The sequence below is a fragment of the Phalacrocorax aristotelis genome, chromosome 1, assembly GCF_949628215.1.
Source record: "Phalacrocorax aristotelis chromosome 1, bGulAri2.1, whole genome shotgun sequence".
Classification (NCBI taxonomy): domain Eukaryota; kingdom Metazoa; phylum Chordata; class Aves; order Suliformes; family Phalacrocoracidae; genus Phalacrocorax; species Phalacrocorax aristotelis.
The window spans coordinates 168,012,018-168,032,944 of NC_134276.1; the positions used below are offsets into that span (position 1 = coordinate 168,012,018).

Consider the following 20,927-nt stretch of genomic DNA (forward strand, 5'->3'; position numbering starts at 1 on the left):
AGGACGCAAAGGAACAGTGAACGTGCCTTGGAACATGTCATGCTGCAAAGCCCAGAAACATAAACTTTTCTGCATCTTGTGGGCTTCCTTTTGGTATTTGTTACGTTGTTCTAGGCAAGAGAACCGTACTTCGGGTTGAGTTAGTCTGCTCCTTCACCCTTCAGGGAATAGCATACTGTATTTACTGGCTACTTTTGACAGTGTTCCTTCAAGATATTGCAAATGTACATGACTGCTGATTGATTTTGACGGAATTTATAGCTGTGTCACTGTGTTTCAAGCTAGGATTTTTCTTTGGAAGAGCCTGGGGTGGGGAAGCAGTACCACGTGATAACAATAATCTGAGATCTTAGTTTTGGTTTAATTAAATACCGCTTCCTATTTTTCTCACCCCTGCTGATTTAGAATAATCTATTGATTTTCCAGAAATGAGCATCTCAAAGCAAAATGTAAGTTTAGTTTTCCGGACTAAATTCTACTTTGGTGACTAAGTCCCCAGAGGTCAATTAAGTCCACGAAAGCCCTTCTGGAATATTAAATTTCGTATTGAAATATGTGTGGTTAAGCACTTTGCTTTTTATACATATTCCTTTCTGATGTACTGAACTTTGTTAGGGTTGAAACATGCTTCTGATGAGCAGTATTGCACCAGATAAATGTGGTGTTGTCTAGGGATTGGCTGTGTTAGGGAAGGGGGTTATTTTTGAAATTGCAAAATTCCTATTCAAAAATATTTCAAGAGAAACATGAAAATAATAAAATACTGCAGGGTCTAAGTAGCATTTTAAACCAGTTTTCAAGCACTTGTTCTGAGATTTGAACGCACAAAATACATTTTAGGTATTGAGGGTGTTATGCATTAAAGGCCACATTTTCTTTTTACTGAATTTTGTTGAAGGATAGCATTTCCTGGTAAGTAGAGGCCAGGTATGTAGATTTTTAAATTTCGTCTGCTTATTAAAGATGATAATGGATTAGTTTCTGATCTGAAGAAGGCAGGTTCCTTTTCCTCCATCAGCTCTGCAGTCTTGTCCTGTCTTCTGATCTCCCCCTGCGCTTCCAGCTGGCTTCTGCCACCCTTAGTTGTACGCTAAATTCTTTCTCTGTAATTGTACCTCAGGTTTTAGCAGAATAGCTGTGATAATATGCTATCTAGGCTGTGTTATCACAAGCTTTCTTTTTGTATTCTGTTTCCTTGAGCCTGCCTCTTTCTTTTCCCCTCCCTACCTTGCTTTCTCATGTACATGTTATGCAGCTGGTAGGCTTCTGCCAACTCCAAGGGCTTGTCAAATAAAGAGTGAGTCAGATGGCTCAGATCTCCACTTCCCGTCCCCCGCGAGGCTGAATGCAAAGCCTGTCTGGCAGTCCCAGCTCTGGTGCTCAGGAGCAGGGAATGGACAAAGCAACTCTCGGCTACTAGACATAAGGAATTTGCCATCTTGCCGACTTCTCATGTTTTGCTTTTATGGATGATGAAGCAGCAAATTCTGTAATGAAGTCAGGGGTGTCTAGTCAGAGTCCAGATCAGTGAGAAATTAAAATGTTGGTGAAAAGTGGTGGTACTGTTGCTTGGGAATATTGATTTCTGACACAAGGACTTTGGGAAGGAAGTGGTGCATGCAGATGGTGGGACCCTCATCCTGGCACTGTATGCCACTTTCAGAGCTCCTTCTCTTTCCCATGGGATAGTCAAGTCACTGACCTGGGTCTGGAATTATTCTATTTTGTAGTGTCAAGTTAACTATTTTATACTACTAGGGTAGCATGTGAAACTAATGAAAGACAGTGAATTTTTTTGCTCAGGAAAGCATATGGGGTGTTTTGGGTTTTCTTTTCTTTCCTTGCAAGAATTTTATGCAAGTCAGTGAGTCCATGGTCTGCTTTTCCAGTAAGATAAGTTTTCCGTAGTATTGGGGTGGCTTTTGGTCATGCAGTTTAGTCTGCTATGCAACCTGAAATAAAATGCATTTATTTTAAGAAGATATGCACTCTGCAAAAATACTTACATCTTCTAAAGCAATCTGGGAGAAGTACGCCAATCCCCTCCCCAGTTGTTTTGTTGTGTTTTGTTTGTTTGGGGTTTTTTTTTAAATCAGAATAAATAGGAATATTCTAGCTTTAAAAGAATCTTGACACATTCTCATCCAAATGTGTTTGAGAAATGCTGATTTCATCTGTTTTGACCTTGGGAAAGATTCTGAGGTCTGATGCTTTCCCTCTCCAATGAGGGATGGAAAGGAGTTGGAGAACTGCATTTTTCCAATACCAAGTCTGTTGTTCTAGTATACAATCCAGTCTTGAAAAGGTTTGAAAGGCCTTATGAAATGGAAACAATGGCAAAGATCTCAGATTGTAATGAAAGAGAATTTTTATCTTCGGTGTTTCTTTCATCCCTCTTTTCAAGGGCTCTCTGTTGATTTTGGTAAAAGGAAGAGGTGGGTGAAGCAGATTGACGTGGTCACAGCACATAGGGAAACTTTTGATAGAGTTGGAGGTGCAATAATGAAAGACTTCTAATTTATCAGATGGTATTACAAGTGTTATTTAAAAATAGATGTGGTTTAAGTTCTTGGCGCTATCTTTTTACCGAGTGTAGTTGGGGCTGGGTGTGTTTGAGAGGGAACAAGCTGACAGTGGCGGCGGTGATGGGGCAGGCACTGCTGGGGTACCCTGCCCAGCTGCTGGGCAAATCCCTCTGCTGCTCTCCGCAAGGTTGGGTGGTTACTTTCATCAGTCTTGTGCAGTTTAGAAAATTATGGCACATTAACCTTGAAGCACATGCAGTCCATATGCATTAAAAGAGCCATTTTGAAGGTAAACTGCGCTATCCTTTCTTTCCCACCGAAGAAGTGCTCACCACAGATGGCAAAAATGTCCTAACTGTGCTGTTCCCATCAATCCCCCTGGTACAATACAAGGATGTCCTCATCCTTCCTCCCTATGACGTCGCCTCAGCTCAGCATGTCAGCTCTTGCCTTCAGCCAAAGGGTGGCTTAGTGTGATGTGGGGGAGCCTGAAGTAAGCAAAGCAGTGCATAAAAACCCTGCATCCTTTAGTCTGCTTCCTAACCCCCCTGTTTGTGGATAACAGGAACTCGGGTGTCACGCACTTTCATAAATTAATCTCCAATGCTTTTCCTTAAGAAGGGGGAAGCTAAGTTAACGTTGCGTGTTTGTCCCCGGATGCTGGCTTTTCTCCCCTGCCTCCAACACATGTGCTCTCTCTCCAGTTGGCAACCGTGATGTAAATTGCAGGTTAACAAAATGTAGCTGTAGAAGGAAGAGTCAAATGTGATATGACAACTGACGAAAGACACCTTTTCCTGTGGGTTGGTTATTTTCACTGTTGGCTCAGGAAATGTGCTTGTGAGTCTCCATGTTACTTTGGTTTGTATGGCGATATTTTAACTGCAGCAAGGTCTGATGTAATGGTATATGTAAAACAGTAAGATTTTGAGGGGCATAAAATAAATGTTGGGAAAGAAAGCAATCAAAATTATTAACTTCAGTTTTTATTTAAATGCCATAAGTGATATTAATATGCCTTGTTTATCCAACATTTCTATTTGTCCCAGTTAAAGATATTTTAACGAATAGACTTACAAAACTATGCAGCTATGTTGTTTCAATGCTCTAGATGAAATTTAGGTTAAGGAGTGAGGGTTTTATTTTAGATATTAGAATCTAAGAAGTGTCCCTTAAAAATATTAAGTTTACACAAGTTTTAATTTTTCCTTAAAATATCTTTGTGCTTATGAAAAATTGCTTCACTTGAGCAGACATAGACTGAAAAAAAAAGTCTCTAAGATGCATGCAAATAAATAAAAGGAGGGTTTATTAAAACTGATATTTCTATAGCTACAACCTGAGCCTTATGGCTCAGTGACTTCAACTGCACAGAGTTCAGTTGATTTTTCTGTTTCGGGTCCTCCCCCCCCGCCCCTTCCCTGCCAAGTGGTCAGATGTTCTGTATTGATTTTGAGATGAGCTGAAAAGTTTAGAAAGTATCTAAACCTCATTCTTCTTCTAATCTGTGCAAAAAGATTAGAGGAAGAGAGCAAGTCCAGTCTTGTAAGCAGCTCAATTATTTTTTACAGCTAGTCTGTGTTGGTCTCAACCAAGCTATTTCATCCTCTGTTTTCTAGCAGGCTACCCAGGAAGCTGCATCAGCTCCTGTGCATGCAGACAGTCGTGTGTTTAAGAGTTAAGTCAATCCATGTTTATTTTAGATCTAAGTCACTACCTTTTGAGTACTCTGCTACTTAGCACTCTTGTCATCTTCTAGGTATTTGACACATGAAAAACGGAGTGCAATAAGTTGTATGTTATATCTAAACCAATGAGCAACTTTTTGAAGAGAGGTATTAGAGCCCTGACTTCAGGGATAAAGTCACCCAAAAATCATAAAAACAGTGATGAGTCAATATAGAGTTCATGCAAGGCCCTAAATATCTTCTGATTTTAGTGGAGCAAAAGTACTATATGCTGGAATGTCATACTAGCTCTGGCAAAGTAAAATCAATTTTGTTTGAAATGAGTATTAATAGGAAGTTTTGTTCTCCTTGGTCTAAGTTTCCCCTTCCTATTTGATGCATTCAGTTTGAGATTTTGTTCACATTTTCATTATAGTTTTCTAGAATTCTATTCAGTGTGTGCTAGAGTTGTGTTGTGGTTTTCTTTTTTTGTGTGACTGGAAAGTAAAGTGTTATTTTTCTTCTGATAGTGCTGTCCTTTCCCAATAAAAGTTTCCCACTAGGGTCTGTTTTGTGAATTGAGAGAAGTTAGAGTAGCAGGTCCTGATTGTAAATGAGTGCCATATTTTGGTGGTCCTGTTTGATATTATCACTTCCATGCCAGGAGTTTTTTCCAAAGGCCTTGCCCATGAGCACTGCAGCTCTCCCTGTGAAACAAGAATTAATGATAAGGGAAGGCAAAAAGCTATAAATTCTGCAAAGACTTCCCCCTCTATCTGCCCTGGGAGGCAGGTAATCCCTCACAGCTTTGTGTGGCGATGAGAAGAACTGATGCAGCAATTTCTTCCCCTGTACAAGTCTCCAGGCAAGGGTTTAAATCTCTGGGGTTTGCCGTAGTGTTTCACTTTCCAGTACCAATGCTCGGGACCATCCCCTTGTATCATATTCTGCTACATTGGCATAATCTTCTGTTGGTACTTTTGTTGGGGCCACCCCAGCAGAGGCAGGGTGATGTGACCGTCTCTCCTGCTCATCATGATGGCAGCTGTGCCACATTGCTCAGGGGCTGAACTGGCCTGCTGTGGGCACTAGTTTTCTTGCAGGCTTTTAAAACTGAGATGTCTCTTTTTTTTTTTTTTTTTTTAATTTTAAATGTGGCTCTTCTATGCTGAGTGTGGAAACATCTGAAGCATGTGTGTGTGTTTATGTTGAACTTTCCAAGGAATTGAGGAATTGTCAACAAATGGTCTCACTGAAGATTGCTCCTATGAGCCTAGGAGGCTGCCTGGAGCGAGAGCAGTCCTTGGGCGTCTCTGGCCACTGGAGCTTGTGTTTTCAAATTTCAGCTAAATATGGAGATAATTTGAGAGCTGTTTGTACCTTTTTTTTTTTTTTAAACCATGCTTTTAAAAATCATGCAACAAAGTATACATACAATTGTACTGATCATCGTATGCCTGAAGTAGGATGACTGACAGAATTGACTGCTTAAAAAAAAAAGTTACAAAATTGATTAAGTGCAAAACAGTGAAACACATATGACAAATGCTGTGCTTATCTCTTGCTTAGAATGCAAGTCAGATTTATTTTTTTCTTCTTGTTGAGGAAAGAAATTAGTGCTGTCTTGGCCTGAGGATAACAAATGCTAAACTAAATGCTGCTGGCTGCAAATGCTAGGATAACTTGGTTCCAGCAAGTCAGATGTTGTAGTTTGCAACATGCTCAGCCAAGTATAGAAGGAGCTGCCAGTGGCATGATCTAACAGGCTAAATGTGGTAGCAGCTCTCAGCAGAGTTTCTGATATCCTCCTTGCCCAGAAAACCCAGGTGTGAAAAGGGAGTGCCAGAGGTAAAGACCGGGACAGAGAGGGTAGTTCTTGGCATTTCTTTTGGCAGGAGCAAACTCCTGGCATTCCCACCTGGCCTCTCTCTGCAGCCAGCCCTTTGCCTGGAGGCAGCAGACAGCTTTCGAAGTACAAGCAGCTCTGAACCGAAATTCACTTTAAATAGATTGTCTTGAGCTTCTCTTTAGACAGTGTATCATGATTGTCAAAGGCGCTGACCTCCTATAACATACATAGATGCTTATGCATATGCATATACTACATATGATATTGCTAAAAATAATTCTGTTTGAAATCTTGAAATCTTTAAATTGCAATTTGAAAAAGTAACCTGATGTTCACAAATAATTTTCAATTGGAGTTGCTCAGCTGGATGCAGGTTGTTTCTGTTTTTTAGCTGTGATTCTCGAGGAATGGTTATGATTCTAATTGTATCCTTCAAGTTCTGCAGCCAGCCCAGAGGGAATATAACACAGCAGTTAAGTGATGCAAATAATTGTGGGTTCATTGGTCTAGTTTGTTTGCCTCTTGTTTTGTGGTGCTTTTTTTTTTTGAAAGACTCTTGTAGAGGTCTGTGTCCTTCCTCAGCCATGTCACTTATGGAAGGACAACTTGCAGAAGGGACTAATGAATCTTACAGGCATGATCTGTTCAGGTGGTCTTAAAAATATGAATAAAAGGCAGATCAAGATTAACTGCCTGTTATGTTCCTTAGCATCATACCCATGGAAACTCCTGGACTATTGCCTTTTTCGTCGTTATTAGTCCTAACAATACGAAGAACTTAGTAAAGTCATTGAGTTGTCACTGCAGAAGAAGGAACGGCATACCTTTAACACTATCATGTAAAATCCTATTTGAGAGGACACCTTGCTATCTCACTCCCCCAGTGTGAAAAAGCACCATTTTTGGCAGAGAAGTTGAAGCCCAAGTAGCTTGGCTGCAATAAGGTAACCAGTCCCCAGTGCTGGCAGCCAAGCCAGCACTGCGAGAGCCGCAGCGGTATCCACCAGTCTTTCTCACACTGTCCACTACACCTAGAGAGGAGAGATGTGATCTCAGCTTCAGTTCTTTCCATCTGTGTCTCTGTCGTTAAACCAGAGAGGTGACTGATGCTGTAGGAATAACTCAGATAAGTAAGCCACCTGGTCCAGGCTGCATTTCATCCTCATTTACTGCTTAATGGTCTGGTATGCCTGAAGGAGAAATTAAAAGCGGGGGACATGAAGAGGACAATGGGGGAGGGAATTTTTTAGCTGTAATGGTGGACAGTCACTGTTGTTCAGAGAACCTGAAGTTTAATTGATGAGGTAAATATGATGGGTTAGTGTCCAGGCGCATTTGGAGTGATACAAAGTTCATATTTATGCTTTCCAGACTGGTTTGTGAAAGAAAAAGTGCTCATGTTGGCTTCTTTAGGATGGTTGTGGAGCTGAGGTATTGCAGCAAAAATGAAACTCATCCAAAAAGTACGTTAAGTGATGCCTTTATTAACCTTGCTGATCACTAATTCCATCATATATTTTTTTAAAACTTCCATAGGAGCTCGCTAGTGATCTTGGTTAGTATTCGTTATTATCTTTGTGCTTTGCCAAGTGTGCTTGCTTTCTAGAATTGATTTCCCTTTTTCCTAAACCTGCAGTAAATATATATTAAAGGCATTGAACTGCCTTAAATAAAAAGTATTAAATTAAACCAAGAGGAAGTTCACTAAACAAAGTCAAGCAATTATTAACCAAGCAATAATTTCACTTTTGCTTTCGCTTTCCAAGAGCATCTTCTGTGTCTTGAGCACCCAAATCAGATAATTGCTTCTTAAATTGTTTCAGGATCTTAACTTGATTTCTGTATTTACAGCCTTTCGTAACACCTCAAAAGAGACATTCTGCATTTAGATAGGACCTCGAAGAAAAGATGCCATAAAACTTTTTTCTTTCCTTTAGTCTTTTAAGTCTTTTGTCCCTGGGACTTCCCAGAACCACACAGCTAGGATCCGTTGAGGGAATCAGTCAGTGAGGCTTGCTGCCTTACCTACAGCTAGTACAAGTACGAGGCACTGTGAAAAAATATAAAAGCCTTATCAGCTATTGCCTCCACAGACAGCCAATGTGCTGCGCACATTGAAGGCAGCTGAACATGTCTTAATTATTGAAATTGATTGCAGGGACTGGTGATATTAAGACCTGAAAATGGAAGAACCTGCAATAGTAATTGTTACCTCTCTGGAGGAAAGTGAGATGCAAGCAGCTGTGACAGTGTGAAAGGATTGTGAAACGCTGTAACAATACAAAAAGGATTTGAGATTAAATGTTATAGTAGAGTATGCTTATTGGCTCTCTGATGTTTTGGTGTGTATTTTTTTAGCTGAGTAGAAACTTCAGTTTGTGTAACTTTGCCTGTATGTTGAAGGCTTTCTTAAAAAATAACCAACCAAACAAGAACACTCACAAAAAACTAAACAATGAAATACTGGAGGAAGAGACAGAAGCACGATAAAGATGTTTAGACACTCCTACAAAAAGCAGACTAGAATGGACACTCCTTTTAAAGTAACGAAAGGATAAGAAAAGAGTTTATCAGCATTGTATGCAAGGTTCTGTTCATCCAGCATCCCTATATATTTTTGATTACTTACTGGAGGTAGAAAAAAAAGTCTAAAAATAATGAAGATCACAAGGAAATGTGTGTAAAGCAGCAGTGTGGTTGAATCTATTTTAACAAATACTTTGGAGCTGTGGAAACTTGCTTTTTAGTAGTTACGGTGATGCTAACGCTTGAAATAATTCCAATGTACTATAAAATGCTTAATGTTGGGGCATTCCGTGGCAGAGAATGTCTCTGAATCACCTCAGTCAAGCTTAAAATACTAATTGCCTTCTAAATGAATTGGGAACTGAGACTGAAATGTTAGTTGTGACTTCAGGCTATAGTGTCCTATGCAGTGTCTAAATCAACAGTGACTGAAAGTGAAGTCTCAGGCTTATCTGAAGCTTCTATAATAATACAAATAAGCTAGCCTGAACTAGTCTTGGTCATCCTTTGAAGACAATAAGAGGTTTTTATGCTGATTAGGATTATTTTTCTGGCTGTAATAGCTTGATGTCAGGTCTCAAATTTTGACAGTTTATCTTGCTGTGTGCCTGACTGGGGCTGGCATGTTTTGTTTCATTAATATTTTACTATCGTGTTAGGAAAATACAGCACAATGTATATGCTCCATCCCATAAACTGCTTATTCTGAGGCAAGCTAATGATCCCTTCATTTTATGTGTCAAATGAAAAAGCCCCACATCTATATTTAGGTAACTTGCTCACAAGATAGGGCAAGATATTCTTACTCAGTGGGCAGCACAGTGAGTTGGCAGTGATGGTGTTTCACATGACTGATAATGCAGAAGTTTCTCTTGGTAGTGCTGTGGGTAGGACAAAGAATCGTGATGAAGAGGGAACAGGATAGAGATAGTTCGCAATATCCCCAAAATACCGATCAGAATTGTTGCTTAAAAATAACCACTACTGCATGTCTGTGGTATTTTGGAAAATGGGAATTGATATGTGGTAGAAAAAAGATTCTGTTTTTTTAAAGATTTACTACTATTTCAAAACTCATTTAAAGGCTACAAGAGATTTCATTTCATCCAGAGATAACTTTAAGAGAATTATGTATACACTTACGTTACAGATTACTTCAGAGATACAAATACAGAAAGAGTAATCAGTAAATACAAAACTGCTGTTTTGACAGAAAAGCTGTATTATTTATGATGAAAGGTTAAGGTTTAAGTTACAAGGAGAGTCACATATTTTCCAGCAAATGGCTGATAAAGGCAGATCAACACAGTGGCTTTGTCACCACTTCTCCAAAGAGGAGGACACAAAAGCAGATACTGCCAGCAGTGACATGGCTACAGTATCACATCCTCTCCCTGAACTGGCAGCTTGTTTGATTCTGGAAAATGGCTGGGTGTGAACTGACTTTTAATCATTAATCATCTAATAATCCACTGTGTTTTTTCTTTTTAAAAAAAAACAAGAAAGAAGAAAAAAATTTTTTAAAAAAACCAAACACCAAAAAATCTCAACAAAGTATATCAGGTGGAAGAACCTGAAGGCTGTGTTAGGCTGTGAGCTGAGCAAATACAGGATAAAGACATATAGGGATTACTCTGAGGTCCTTCAAATGGTGGAGCACGTACTGTAAGCAAGATGTGGTAGATGGTTCTCTCAGCTCTCATAGTTTCCTTTACGGGAGTGGTAGGTGCATACGCACCAAAAAGGCAAGAAAAGGAGCTTACTGCTTAAATGTTGTTGCAGTTCCCAGAAAGAAAAAAAGTGTATACAGTGAGTGGCTCTCATCTGTGGATGCTTATTAAACATCCTAAATCATCAGTAGTTAATTATTAAAAACTTTTAGTATTGTTTTTATTTACAGAAACATCCAATTACGTAAGCCATAATTGTTAGATAAGCATTAACTGTTCATTTAGAAAATTCCCCACCCAACACAGACCAGCTAGTTTGATCTTTGTCCTTCAGCGGTGACAGGGTTATATTTGTGCAAGCAGAATACAGCTTCACCTAGAAATATGCTTGTTTCTGGCTTCAAAAAGGGCAGGTTTTCTAAAATTTTAGGTGTTAGCACGGTTGCCCTGACACATTTAAATGAAAAATGATAGCAAAATCTGGGAATGGGTGTCCTGTAGACCATGCTTAGGCAAAAGGACTGTTGCACAGGTGTAGAAATAACGTTTTCTTCATGGGAAGGAATCCTAGTTAAAGAAAATAAGAACAGCAATTAAAATAAATGTTAAGGATAGGAAAAAGGACAATAAAATGTCCATTAACAAAAGCAAATGTTGATGAATAAGCGATTAAAAAGTGAATTCCAGTGTGGTTATAGATAAAGTGATGAATACATTTTGGAATGGAAAAAAAAATTAAAAAATCCCAGGTCAGGTGTAGATTGAGTGACAGATGTGCATGGTAAAATGTAAATAATATAGTAGAGGAAGGAGTAGCAGATATTTCTCTTGCAGGGGGATATATCTAGCTCATATAATGCTACAGATGAAATAAAGATGTTTGTAATCTATAAAATAAAAGGATATAAGATGGCATCTTCTAAAATAAACATTCTCGGGCCACCAGGTCATTTGACTGTGAATTAAATAGACTAGACAAGGAGTTTTCTGAATTGCTGAAGTTAACAAGTAGCTGCAGAAGTTTTAGCATCCTGCTAGTGTGGATTCAGCGGAAGCTCCAGTGAAAAGCTGCTTTTTTGCCTTTCTGATGCTCATGGAGGCTCCACGGGAACCCTCCTTGGCCTGCTCTGTGCACTGTTGTCCTCAGTGCTCATTTCCCTGGTGGATGCTCTCCTTCCACGTGAAACTAATTTCCAAACTGAAATAACTGGGTGCCTCTCTACTCCCTGGATGCTGCCGTCTTGGCTCAGGGTCCCATTTGATATTGCAATCTCCTTCCTCTCCCCACCCCATTCGGTTCTGGGAGACAGTAACTGCTTGGGTGTTTCCTGAGTCCTTCCTGTGTTGTCTTAATAGAACCAAGCTATTTTAATCTTTTCTACGTCTTCATGGCTCACCAAAGTCTTTCTGCAGGCCAACTTATCTTGTCTTCATCTCTAAATATATCTCCATTTGTGATCAGCATTTGTGTGTTGTTTTGTTGTTGGTTAGTTGGTTGGTTTAATTCTGCCTTGAGCATTGAATAATCAATACCTTGCTGTGGCTGTTGGAGCATCCTTACACAGCTACTATTCCTTAATTCTGCTATTCCCATGGGATCCACACTGCCAGGTTTTCTTTCTGGTGTCTATCACAGTTGGAGCTGGTAAGTCTGAAGAGTTGCCCTCCATCCCTGCTTTCTTGTGATTCAAAGTTAGGAAAAGGAAGGATCAGCTGTAACCATCCCTTGCGTGGGGAAGCAGAGGGCAGCTATATGGAGAAGTGTGTAGCTCCACAGATGTTCGCTGCACAAAATTTGGTGTTGGTCAGCACACTGAGGACTCTGCTGGCTGCAACAGCTTGGGGATAAGGGTTTCTGGATTTGCTTTTTGTTTTGTAGGGTAGCTAATAACTTCTGGCTCATATCACAAGAAGCCTGTGGCATACCAGCATCTTTTTGCAGGCCTTGAACACATATTAACATATTATGTGAATTTAGACACAGCTTTAGTGTAATTGGCAATTATCAGATATTTTTAAGGATTAAAAGTAGGAGCCTAGGGATTTGCTGTGTTTGTATGTAGCCTTACCAAAACTTCAGGCTCTGTTTCCTCTAGTCTCTCTTTTCTTCTTTATCTTCCCTACCCCCTTTTTTTATTTTCTTCTAGAGTTACATTTCTTACATCTATACTGAAGTTGTCAAGGCTAATTAGAGGAAGAAGGTTGTGTGCCTGTCTCGTGCCGTTTCTGTATTGCAAATGCAGCCAAAGCTAATGAAGAGAGACCTCTACCTGGAAGGTGTCTATATCTGGGGGATGGGAGTTTTCAATCACAAAAGAGTCTGCTTTCTTATTTTTAAGAATTATTGGACAGAACAGTTATAATATCCCTGATGCAGTTGTTTAGTGTATGCATTGAGAAACAACCCTGTATATATACATGCATCTGAAATTTCAGGCAGAAAGCTCCAGTCTCAGTTCCATATCTGGAACAAGTCCTGACACTATGAGATAAAGGAGAGCAAAATGGCTATGATTTTTCTTTATTCTTCTGGCACATGGTACAAATGTTGCACTATACATGCACACAGCAATAAGGGACTAGACTTATCAAACTTTGCTGTCAGTCAAACTTTGATGGCCAAAAATAACAAAAATATTCCAATGGGATTGTGGCTTAAAACAGAGCTCTTCACATAAACCAACTATGGTATGTTTATCGACTACACGTATTTTAATTATAGGTCCTTAGAAGAACACCATGATAATCCTAACATGGTAATGGGAGATCTTCAGTCAGATGAAGAAGATATCATGAACAGTTCTGATGAAGATGATGACACAAATTCTGATTCCAGCAAAGGGGAGCCTGATTCTCAAGAAGATAAACAGGTGTGTTTTTATCTTTATCTTCTGAAGCTATTCCTCACTCTTGCACTATTTTCTAAGTTGTAATCTGTTGGGATATTTTCAAATAAAAGGCATTGCATCAACATAACTTTATATATTCCTTTTCATCAATATTATTGCTTAGAGGGTTTTCTCTAAAATTTTAATTTAATATGTGTATGTTAGCCTGATATTAAGAGGTCAATTTTAGAAATATCCCACTATGAAGTGCATGTTGCCTGGCATATTTTTTCTTAATCTGTCACCGAATCATGGAGCTATAGACCTGCCTACCACGCCCCTCTAATAGTGCTACGTGCACAGATGTATGTTTAGAGATCTTCAGTTTTGAGACTTGTAAATACCTTTTAATGAGGCTGTCTATGTCTCAAAGATCCTAGAGAGCACAGAGTTTCCTGTGCACTGAATATTTAAAATCAACATTTGATTTGTCAGCCTTGGTTGAAGCCCAAGGAAAGGGGCCAGGTGCAGTTTGCAAGGTCTGAGAAGGCCCTTCTGAAAAATGTCTCAGAAGCTGGAGTTTTGCTTGGATGGTCCTATTTCGGTGATCTCAGCCATGTAGTAAAGCCTGTGTCCCAGTAACCATTTCTGTGCAGACAGCTTTCTTACATTTGCAGGTTCTGCATGCTAACCTGCCAAATCCCTGCTTGGTGCACAGGGGACAGATGATTGAACCAGTTTTTAATTCTTCCTTTTCAATGGCATGAAACACTAAGGGCTCAACCTGCCTTTCAGCATTTAAGTTCCTTAATTCACTCCTTTGGTGCTGAGGAGAGACTATTGGTATGTGTGTGCAAGAGAGCTGCCCTTGTAGGGCTGCAGAGCCACATCTATGGCCCTTGGAGGATTGTAAGCCACACTTCACTGTTGTGCTTGAGGTTTGACCTTCTGCGAGTGCCAGTGTGGAATGATTTCCCCCTTTTTAACTTTATTTCTTCTTCAAATGAGGAGCAGGAAGACAGCGATAACTACTTAATTTAAAGTTCTGGGGGTCCTATCCCTCTCCTTGGGGATACCTGCTTTCCTACTTCTCAGTCCCAGATGCCCTAACACCAGCCCGCCCATCAACTAGTGCCTCTCCTCAGCACCAATCCTGGCAGCTCTGTTACCTTTGATAATAGGTTCATTTGCTTCCTCTCCTTAAAAAAGAATAATAATTTAAAAACAAAAAAAGGCAATGAGATTTTTTACTGCTGGAAGAGAAGACTTGATGATGATGTGTCAGACCTGAAAGTCACCAGATCATCTGAGGAATAAATTGGGGGTGGGAGAGAAGGTAGTTGATGGAAAAGCCTGTTCCTGTGAAACTGAGCAGGACTGTACCTGTACGGAAGCTAACTTACCTTGTGTGCATCTAGAAACGCCCTTAACCTTTCATGATGGAGTTCTACCGGAAAGCATCCCTGTCACGAGGCTTCTCAGGCAGGTTTCACAGAGTAATTCAGCGCTTGCTGTGAAGCATCTGCTCATCAGCTTGCTTCAGCCTCCTGCAGCACATGCAGCCAGCAGCTGGGGATTAAGAACCAACTTCCTAAGAGGGAGAGCAGCTGCAGAGGAGAATGAAGCAGTCTCTGCATTGGTCTTCAGCTGGGCTTGTTTTTATTTTTCCTTACCACAAGCATCTGGCTGTTTTGATGCTTTTTATCCATTAAAGGAGTTTCAGGCACAGCATTGGGAAGGAACCTTTTGAGCCCAATTTGTATCCCTTTGGTTCTCCCATTAGAGACTTTATTAGGCCCAGAGTATCTTTGGCTGAGCAAATGCAAAGTGGCCTTTTCAGTGCCAGCTGGTATGTGAAAAGTCTTTCAAATGGGGTGAAAACAGACTGTGATATTTCATTTTGTAATTATTTAGTGTTAGCATCTTGTCCTCAAAATACTAATTTTCATCTCATTTGTAACTCTCACATCTACAGTGATGGCAGATACCTTGCTCTGCATAATTGAGTTACTTGTGAATTCACTCTTTTAGGGAGTGTGTCAGCTGTGCTTTCTAAAAAGGCATTGAGGCCGGAAGGTGGGTGCTACAATCTTGCCTGAATCCAGTTGACCCTCACTGGGTAGATCTAAGTGTTTTTTGGAAAGAAGTTTAATTTTAGATGTAAAATCCCAGCTCTGTGTGAAGATGTCTGTGTAGTACATAAAATAAATAATGTATTTTGCATATATGTGATGCAACACCAAATTATTAAATTTATAAACTAATTTTAATTTAGTTATTTGGCACTGTGTCAATTAAATTAAAATAAAAATATATTTCTTTTTCATTTTTAATATAAAAATATCATTAAAACCAACCTATGAATATCATTGGTTACATGGTTTGATTTCTAGCACTTGAGACTTGTTTATAGGTTCAGAGAAGACCTAAAACTCCAGAAGAATCTTGCAACGTTAGAGCTTATGAACCAAAGGTTCACACCTGTAAAGCCACTGATATCTACTTCTGTAGAGAAACTGTTCAATGCCTATATTATACTACTGTACTCAAGACAGTCTCCCCAGGACTTCCATCAAACTTGTGTTGTATAACGTGTGATGTTTTAGTGCTCCTCATCCACGCTCTTTCTTTGCAGCCCATTGAAATGAAAGCCCGAATATCTAATAGATGCAGTGACAGCTGGCAGAAGAGAAGCATATGGCAAACGATGAGAGCTGTTTTGGAGAAAGGTGTTTTGTCTGAGGGAAGTGATACATGGGAGTTACACTGTGTAGAGAACAGAATTGCATCCTGACACCTACCCCCTTTTGCTTTGCTATACCTGTTCCTTACATCTGATGTTGAACAGTAGCATTGATTTTTTTTTTTTTGGAAGCCAAATGTGTGCACATAAAAAACATCGTCATCTCCACAGTGTTTCAGATGGCAAGGCTGACTTCTACAGCTTTGCTGTATGGTTGCTGTGTTTTTCAGCAAGTCCTTTAGTAGATGGTCAGAAGCTGGCTTTTCAGTGTGATATTTTAATCCTTTCACCTTCTTTTTCAGTAAAGAAAATGTGAATTTCTTTTAAGATGTTCCTGAAACCCATTTGAGTTTACTGCAAAAGGCTGCTGCTGTATTAATCAGAAAAAGAATTTTAGTAATGTACAAATGTGATCCAAACATTACTACTTTTGCTAATGAATAATTGTCACTTGCTAAGCCTTAAGTTGTTATGGGCTTCAATGCTTCCTGTAATAATTAAATAGAAAGGCTGATAGTGTTATAAAAACTACTCTTAACTAACATTGTTGTTTCCAGCTACAAGCTAAACTGATTTTCTCACAGATCCTGAAAAGCCAGAAGATTTCAAAGCCAGGAGATTACAAAGCAGTATAAAATATTTTTATTAGAAATAACTATAGAATAATTACTTTGGATTTGAGGAACTACTAGCCTGAAATGATCTTTACAACAGTTTTAGTAGGTACATCGTATAACATGTAATTTCATTTGCAGAGTAAGGCAACTGGAAAGAAAACAAAGGTTTACCATATTGCCAAGGAGATCATGAGCTCAGAGAAAGTGTAAGTGTCAATGCTAAATTTAACAGCCTCTTAACAGTTTTATTTTAGCTGGGCAGTTAAAATGTAACTATTTGCTTTTTCTTGCTTTTCTGATAGGTTTGTGGATGTGCTAAAGCTCTTACACATTGTAAGTATCAAAAAAAAAAGCTTCCTCTTCTATGTTTAATTTGTTAAAGTTCTGTGTTAGAAGTTATTGAAGTGAATGAGGGTTTTTTTTTTTCTGTGTCTACATATTCAAAATATAAAAATTAATCCAGTTAAGTGGAAGTTTAAAGTTTCAGATTTTATATAATTAATCTTTCAGTGGTTCCTTCTGCATCTCTTTAATGTATTTGGTCTTCCAGCTGAGTGGGGGTATTGCTTGAATATTGAAGATGGAATATATATCCATATGTATTAATCAGCATCATATTTATAAGCCAGCTTGTACCATAGCAACCAAAATAAAATCTTTGGTTAGAATAACTTTTAAAGTAAGGGGGGGAGGTGGAAACAGTTTACCTTCAGAAACGGTAAAAAAAAATACACATTCCTGATGTAGTATGACTAATTAGCTCTAATGTTGCATCCTTCACCATGGCAGCATACTTTTTGGGCTGCAATTCTTTGACAGATGCTTGCTTTCTGATAACAGCTGTGATTGTAGTATATGCAATGTGTTGTCCACAGCAAGAGTTAAGTATTTAATCCGTGTTTATGCAGACCAGTCATCTGTTAAACATGCTGTGTAGAAGGTGATAATAGTAAATTAATGAAGAACTTAGCTTTCTCTAGCTCCATTTTGTCACTCTATTAAGTGCAAGCATAGTGATTTTTATTTTTTTTTCCCTGGGCAATAGAACTGATTATATTGCAAACAGATGCGTTAGTCTGTCTTAGTCTCTTGAGAAGCATGTTCTGTGAAACTGGGAACAAAGGCTTTTATAGATGGATGTATATAGTCCTGTAATATGGACATCTTTCAGGAAACAAAAAGAAACCTTACCACACCACTTGCTGATTCCTCTTTTGTCTTCCATTTTAGTAATTGATTTTCTTACTCTGTTGAGGCTTGTTTTTTAAACAGGTGGGTCAGGCAGTTGTGGCCAATGCATAATTTATATTCAACATGCTTTTTAGTACAGAAATCAAGCTTAAATACTGATTAAAGGAAGAAACAAGTTTTAAGCTATATGATTTTTAGTTATATTTTTCTAGGCATATAACATATCTTAAAGGTATCTTTGCTTTTCAGTGTACCAATTCTTCAGGTTACACGCGCAGTTTTGGAAGCAAAGGCTGTTTGTGCAGAGGATGGAGGCAAGCCGAGGAAGATTGCAGGAGGGAAAGTAATAGGGAGTTTAGGAATTTTCTGGGATAAGCCTCAGGTTGTCCACACACTGCAAATATGCAGTGCTGTAGGATGTATTTTGCTTTGTTTTAATGGATATCGTGCAGCTCTGTTCATGACAGTATGCTAGTTTCTATCTGCCAAATAAAAACCCCTTAGAAATGTTTTTGTTGGCTAGCAATAACAAACAACATATATTAAACCTGGCCTAACAGAGAGGATGCTAGGCTAGGAGTCAAGGAAGTACTTTGCCCTCAACCTGTCTGTTGTCCTGCAGCGTGAACTTAGGTGAGCATCCTTGTCAGAATGGGCACCAGTTTTGAAGCTCTGTGTATGTGTGCATTCTTCATTAAGTAAAAATTGCCATACCTGAGAAAGTTTACAGAAACACGTTTTATTTAGACATAGTGGTATGCCTGAGAATTTGTGTATGTTTGTCACAGATATTCTTACATCTGTTTAATGATATATTTCTTATGGATAATATTTAAACATTGATAAAACTACCCTTTTGATTTTACCTGTACTGAACCACTTTGGCTTCAGTGTCAGGATTACTAACTGCCAGTCAGGCAACCTCCAATAGACTTCTGGAATTAAAACTTTGATTCTCCTGAGGCTGGGCTGTGTTACCCATAGTAAAGATTTGGCGAGTCAGGTGAGACTCTTACACCTCTGAACCATCTATTAGTGGTCTTCCAAGAGTAAATACTTGAAATGTAGTGATTAATTCCATTAGTGATGATCTGAAATTAATACTGTTCTCCTCAGTCTGTCTTATCAATGCCAGTTAATGCAGCTCATGGCTCTTACAGCCAGGGAACAGGACTGTTGATGTAAGAAAAATGCTTTCAAGTTGCTCCTGCTTAGATCGTTTGAAGTGGAGTCTAGAGCAGTTGAGAAGGTGGGAATGTGTTTGCAAACTGGTTACAAGTACCACTGATTTTTAAATTTTTTTAGCATTTTTTTTCTTTTTATATTAACGAAGTCAAGTTATATGGAGTTAACTCTTCCAAGATACCAGGGTGCCAGCCTATTTGGATGCTGTCACACTTTGTAGTGCATCTGGCTGCTTCTGTTGAAGACAAACTACAAAAGTTCTATAGAAAATTATAAACACTTGGGGACACTTCTGTATGTGAAATAAGCTGGTCGTAACAGATAAGGGACTTAACTGGCATTGCACACTGATGGTGTCTCAGACATACTTAGTGAATGGGGGTGCTTGAGGGTAGAATCAAACATTAGATGTAATCTTGAATTCTCTGTATTTCTGTAACTATCATAATGCTTTTTCAGAGGACAAGAATCCAGTACAATGCTGTTAGAAGCTCCTGAAAACAAAGGGGCTTAAAGCAAACCATCTCATCTGTATGCATCTTTGTGAGACAGTTCATGTCTGGACTCCAGAGGCAAAACAAGGGTTGAGAAGATCTGACAAGTGCTGTTTCTTCCTGAAGGGGAACTTGCAGTAAAAAACCCAAAGGGAATGGTGAACTGAGACATATGAGAAACAAGCTTGTCACAGCTGTCTGAGATGCTCTGTGCCCAAAAAAACATCTGGTGTTCCTAGAAAAAGGAGTAAGGCAGGATTGGTGCCATTTGCACTTCTTTGTTGTGGGGATTCTTTGGACATAGTTTGCTTTGCAGAACTGAGAGGACCTCCTCAGCGGCACCCTGTTGCTGTAAGGATAAGCTGCCTGGCTCATTTGCTGTCATTCTTTTGTCCAGTTCTGTTCATAATTTTGTTCTTTTCCCAACGTCCACCACTCTTGATTTTGTTTCCCCTCCTGCTACAGCATGGGCAGTGAGACTTCTGGTCCAGCAAAACAACATGCTTTTCGGGACGGTTCCTTTGTTTGCAAGGCTTAGTGTATGATGTGCTGCATGAGCGAAGAAAAGCTCAACCCTTCAAGGCTTTTGCCTGAGCCTTTAGCTCTGTGCATCTGACTTAGGCCCCTGTTCTGTCCTTATTAGGACTCTGAGAGCAAGTAGGAGGTTGTCAGGAGGCACATGTAACTTTTATGCAGCCACCAGGTTCAGCTTCTTACTGGAGAAAGTAGATAAGAGGTCAACCATGTTTTGTTTGTTACCCCCCCACACCCCGTGTATCCTTTCGGAGGTGCTTACAAGAGTGGGAAATTCTGTTTTGATATGTTTCCATTTTCAGAGGACATTTGCCAAAATTATTATTATATATATTAAAAAACCTATACATGTATCATTTTTTATATATATAAAAACTTAGGCTTTTTGTACATTGTAGCCAAATACTATGAAAATAATTCATAGTAGATTTGGGAAAATAATGCAATGTACATATTGAAGAATAAAATAGCTATGGGTTTTATAGCAAGGGAAGTCCCGACCCCTGGTCCTGGCTTACAACTGACTTACTGTTTGGCTGTGAAAAATTCTCCCAACTTCCGACTCCTTTTTCTTCAGATGTAAAACTTCAATATTTGACCAGTCTGTGGTGAATATGTTGATAAATTTTTAGTCTATGAAGTGCTTTAAAATTGCTGATTGAGGCATTTGACAATAAATTGCAGCTCTAGTTATCCTGTTAAAAAGGCTAATGAAATAGTTTTGGTTTGGAAGGAAACATTGCTCTACCACCCAGCCTATTCCTTGAAATAACATTCTGGGAATGTGCCACAATCACATCATTGATTATTGTAAAAAATTAACTATGCTATGTTGTTAAATGCTTATAAATGATTTTAAGTACCTGAGAAAAAGGTGTGGAACTACTTGGCAGCTTTCCAGAAGCAATCTCATATGTTTGAAAAATGTCACAGTCTGCATTTTCTCATGGTCTTCATTAACTATTGTTGCTATAGTTTAACTTAACAGTCTATGGTTAATAGTCTAACTATAGTTAAGACTGCCTATTTATACTTTGAATAATGTATTTGTGAAATTGTCTTTAGCTGTGTTCCTAGCAGTCGTGTTTACAGTTTGTC

General features: G+C 39.0%; 1 protein-coding gene across 1 annotated transcript in view; it reads left to right on the plus strand.

Moving 5' to 3' along the window:
* The window catches only part of FGD6 (FYVE, RhoGEF and PH domain containing 6), an 80,394-nt gene that overhangs the window by 18,753 nt on the left and 40,714 nt on the right, over positions 1-20,927 (plus strand). Inside the window, exons 3-5 of the mRNA XM_075080624.1 lie at positions 12,960-13,107; positions 16,564-16,631; positions 16,728-16,758. Of these exons, the coding sequence (XP_074936725.1) occupies positions 12,960-13,107; positions 16,564-16,631; positions 16,728-16,758 (247 nt within the window). The remainder of the gene's footprint in view (positions 1-12,959; positions 13,108-16,563; positions 16,632-16,727; positions 16,759-20,927) is intronic.